General features: G+C 22.2%; 1 protein-coding gene across 1 annotated transcript; it reads right to left on the bottom strand.

Annotated features, from left to right (window-relative positions):
• Positions 1 to 1703: 1703 nt before the first annotated feature.
• LOC105365369 (odorant receptor 13a-like) lies at positions 1704 to 4435 on the bottom strand. The gene is made up of 6 exons (XM_011503515.1): positions 4306 to 4435; positions 2402 to 2591; positions 2237 to 2336; positions 2073 to 2171; positions 1838 to 1999; positions 1704 to 1757 (listed from the first exon to the last, which is right to left on the bottom strand). Exons 1-6 carry the CDS (start codon positions 4433 to 4435, stop codon positions 1704 to 1706), a joined length of 735 nt encoding a protein of 244 aa, XP_011501817.1.
• Between the last annotated feature and the right edge of the window lie 426 nt (positions 4436 to 4861).

Genomic DNA, 4861 nt, shown 5'->3' with positions numbered 1-4861 from the left:
TTAAATATGCAACAAGTTTTTGTAATAGCTAATAAAAGTTTTTATTAAGTACTATACTTACTAAAACATGACAAAATTAAACTAAATTTAAGTCTACGCTTGAAACTGAAGTAAATATTAATGAATTTATAATTACCAAAGTATTCATAATTTAAAAATAAACATTATAAATAATAGTAATGTCTGTACTAAAATAAATACTATTTTAACTAATATGGTTTTATATTTTTTGTCATGATTTATTTATCTTATTCGATCATTTAGAATATTAGCTTTTGATTAAAAGGTATACATAGCTGTATATTTTCGAGAATTAATCAATTCTCATAATTTTGTTTTTTACGCAGATTATCCACTTATTAAAGGACATAGCAAAAGCACGGCAATAAGAATCCTAAATCGTAATATAATGATATTCGATTTAAAAAAATTTTAAATTATGATTACTTTATTGATTGTAAATTCATACTTTGGATTGATAATTTATGATATGAGCAGATTAGGTATTTTAAAAATTTGTATACAAATCATTAAGGCTTTTATGATTTTTAAAGAAGTTTAAACGCTAATGAAACAAAACTTTATATTATTTTCTGGTATTTCTGACATATTTTATACAAGATACTTTCGATTCTACAGTGAATTTTATTTCAATTAACTAAAGCTTCAAATAATGGTAATTGCATATATAAAAGCAAGTAGTGAAATTATTGAAAGTTTTTAATATTCTTAATTTTACATAACTCGTCATTCAAGTTTTTTGGATATTACTTACATTTAGAAATGAGTTTTTGTTGATAACTGTAGATACATTGACGTACTTTATAATTACATATACTGTACATATCTTTAATTATTATGTTAATATAATTAATATGTTAATATATACATATTTTGCATCTAAATTATTTAAGAATATTAAATTATTATAAAATAATACATTATTAAGTATTTAGTTCTTCTTAATTATTTCGTTGTAGATTGAAAAATTCTAAAAGATCTTGATATCTTTTGGAATTGTAAATTAACAATTCTAAAAATTTATTCTGTCAAATAAAAACGAGTCGAATTGAAAGCTTATGAAATATTGCAAACTTACCATGTATGTTATACGCCTAGAGAATTTTTTTTACCTTGAAATAAAAACGATAATGTATTTAATTTATTAATTAATTTATTTAATTTATTACATAATGTATATAATGAATTTATAATTTATATAATGAAATTAGTAACATAAAATTTTAGAATAAACTTTTTCAATGTATTGCCTTTACAATTGCCTTTTTCTATTAGATAAAATAAATTTTTATTCTGATTCTCTATATTGTATTACTCATTTAAAAGTGTTGTAGTCATTTCACAAATAATAATTTACTAGGTTATCAATAAATAAATATTTTTTAATAATATTTAATTGTAAGCGGAAGGAAAAATTAAATTTTTAGAACATAGCAATAATTAATAAATTTATTTTCTTTAATAAATATATATATTTTATTTAACTTTTCAAATATTTCTTATATATAACACTATGGATTATAATATACTAGATGTCATAAATATTTTTTTAATTGTGTTGGAGTGAAAAGAATAAATATTTATAACATATGTGGAATTAATAAATTAATTTTATTTAACGAATATTTATTTTATTTAATTTTTCAAATATATCATAAATGTGAACTATGTATTTGAATATACTAGATGTCAAATGTGCGAAGAAGAGTAAATAATGAAATGGCACTTTTAATCATCTGAAAAAAAACATGAATTTTAAAACCAATGCTATCTTTAGCATATGTATAAATATATATTTTTTCATTTAATTATATACGTTGGTAAATGTTTCCAAGGAAAGTTTTATATATCCACCAGCAGTTAATTGAATTGGTTTTTGTGCTCTCATTATTAGGAAATGAAGAATTTTATCAGATTTTCGGTGCTGCCCAATCAGTTTTGATCGTAGATGATACGCTCCATATACTATAGCTTCACTCTTTTAGCAAAACGTTAAATACAATTATTAACAATAATAATACAATTGAATAATTTAAGTACTACATACTGACTTCCGTTAAAAGATATTCAGGACTCCATTGATATGTATAAAATTGAGCAATGTTCCATATAAGAAGTATAAACCATTTGACTGATTGTTCATCAGTTTCCTGTTAAAAATAGGCATTTAAAATATTATATACATAACGAGAGGTGTTAATGTTATTTGATTTACCTTCAGTAAAGATATACCAACAAAAGATATGTTATAAATATTAGTTGCAACGCAAACAAAATATATACTTCTCATAAAATCTTCCACTTCCTCACTATACCTAAAGTAAAATATCACGTGTTTTTATAATCTAGTTAAATTTACGTATTCAATTTAATTACTTACAACATGATACTTTGATGAAACTTAGCACATTTAACTATCTCATGGTACATTAATTCAATTGTATAGGGATTTTCTTTACTATTCGTGTTAATCTCATTCTGACCTTCTGACATTAAAATTAATCTAGTTTGAAGAGATCTTAAATAACCACATGCTGTTAAGATTAAATAGAATTCAATTGGTTCCATTCCTACAGTTAGTAATGATACGTGGGATTCAAGGATAATTTGATACAACACTGCTACTATGTACCATGATCGATCGTAAATATCCACGTAAAATCTGTATTTTAAATTATTTTTTCAGATTTTAGGAAGTTATTAAAATTGATTATTGAACTTCTATTAAATTTTACAGTGCTACATTTTTATTTATTATGAAATTATATTCGTATCAGTTATGTAGATCAATTTAAGAGAGTAATAGAGTAGGAATTAATATATAGTCATCTCATTTAAAGTTAAAGTTGAATGTAAATATTTATTTTAATGATAACTTAGTCTTTTATTTGCCTCTAAATATTTATAATCATACAATAATTCAATCATTTTAAATTGTTGAAATAATTTGAATGAAGGGCTGTTCATTCTTTTGTCACCAATGCGCTTCGCAAACTGTGTTTTGTTTGCCGAAGATTAAATTATTGAATCGTAAATTAAGTAAGCATTGAAACATAATTCACTATAAGACAATTCACTAAAAGAAATTCACTATATAATAAGTAAGTGGAAAGTGATGTAAGCAAATAATTTGTAAAATAATTCCTGATGATCATTTTTGGATTTTTCAAAGTATTTTAAGATGAATATTTGAGTATATTTCGGTACTGGTAATGTCAAGTTTTCCTAACCCCGTTTCTCTCATATATATTTAAGCATGTTAATATATACATAATATATATAATATATACGTGATTCTATTAAGAGACTCGTTATTTTATTGTCTTATGATTATTATAATACCGTATATAAGAATGAATGACGAAGTGATTCCAACAAATTTTTATTTATTTGTATATTGATTTGTTTGAATGTTGTATATATTCGAGTAGATAAACTATATATTTATTCTTAAAAAAAAATATATTCATATCAGATACTAACTTAAATGGCATTGTCCTTGGTTGTGTTTCATTCATAAATATTGGTTCGTATTTTAACATTACAGAACTTAGAGTAAAGGATGAGAAAATAATAAATATTACAACTGATATTGTAGCCCAGATGTAAAAAATTATCCTTTCGAAACTCCTCATGATTACAGTTTCTGATGGTAGTATATGTGGCCAAAGTTCTCTGCACATTGTAATTATTCTAAGGAATTGTTGTCGTTTGCAGTATATTAAGATGTAGCGAATCGTAGTACTACTACCAACGAGCAATTCGCTAATATAAGATATCTCGAACCTCTTAAAAATAATTGTCGGCGTCACTCAACAAAGCATTATTAGAAAATATAATTAACATTATAAATATTACAATTATTTACTAAAATTAATAAAATATAAATATATAATATAATTGATAAAAATTATTCAAAATTTTTTTAATATATATTAGATTAAGCGTAAATTTTACAGAAAACAAAGAAGAGAACTTTCAATTCATTTTAAGGTTTTGCAATAGTGAAATATTGTTGAAAAAATTAATTGTACATATTTTTATATAATTTCGTATAATTTATTCCAGAACAAATTTTTGAAGTAATATAATATTTAGAAATAATTTGATTTCTAAATAAGTTGTTTGCTTCAGTATAAATAATTATAAATATTTTTAAAAATTGCTTATTTAATTTGTTACTACAGATTATTGTTAATAATTTTACCTTTTTAATTAACATGTTTATCCCATATGTCATAGTCATAGTATTGTGTAGTATAGAAATAATGACCCAGTAAATACTGAGAAATTTGGCGTCGATGAAATTAAATAGTTTTTTTTCAAGCGGCACTAACCCAAATATTTTGAAAAACATAATATGAGGTGATGATATTTCTTCATAGGTCCATACTTTTTCCTTTTTTTGCGACATTGTTTCTCAATTAATATTATTTCTTAACTTATTGTTATAAAAATTTTATATTCTGTAAAATAAAAGTATATTCTAATGCAAGAAATTCTTTATCGATAATTTATTGATTGATGCATATAATTTCTATTTTGCTTTATTTTTCATTCCTGAGTAATACAATTAAAAAAAATTTTAAAAACGCTGAAATATTATACATATTATATAATATTTAATTTATTAAATATTATATTTATTATATAATATTTACATTTATTTTTATAGTTTCTATAACATTTCTTTGTTAAACAAGTTGGACTTGTTCGCACATTAAACTGAATTTAAACTAAAAATACTTTTCTGAAATTTTTATTATTTAAAAAAGCCTTTTTTATTATCTACAAAGACGTTTTTTTCATTCTTAATTAATATCTTTTTGGTCCTAGTTAT

The sequence above is a fragment of the Ceratosolen solmsi genome, unplaced genomic scaffold, assembly GCF_000503995.2.
Source record: "Ceratosolen solmsi marchali unplaced genomic scaffold, CerSol_1.0 scaffold10, whole genome shotgun sequence".
Taxonomy (NCBI): domain Eukaryota; kingdom Metazoa; phylum Arthropoda; class Insecta; order Hymenoptera; family Agaonidae; genus Ceratosolen; species Ceratosolen solmsi.
This window is presented reverse-complemented; position numbering and strand designations above follow the sequence as displayed.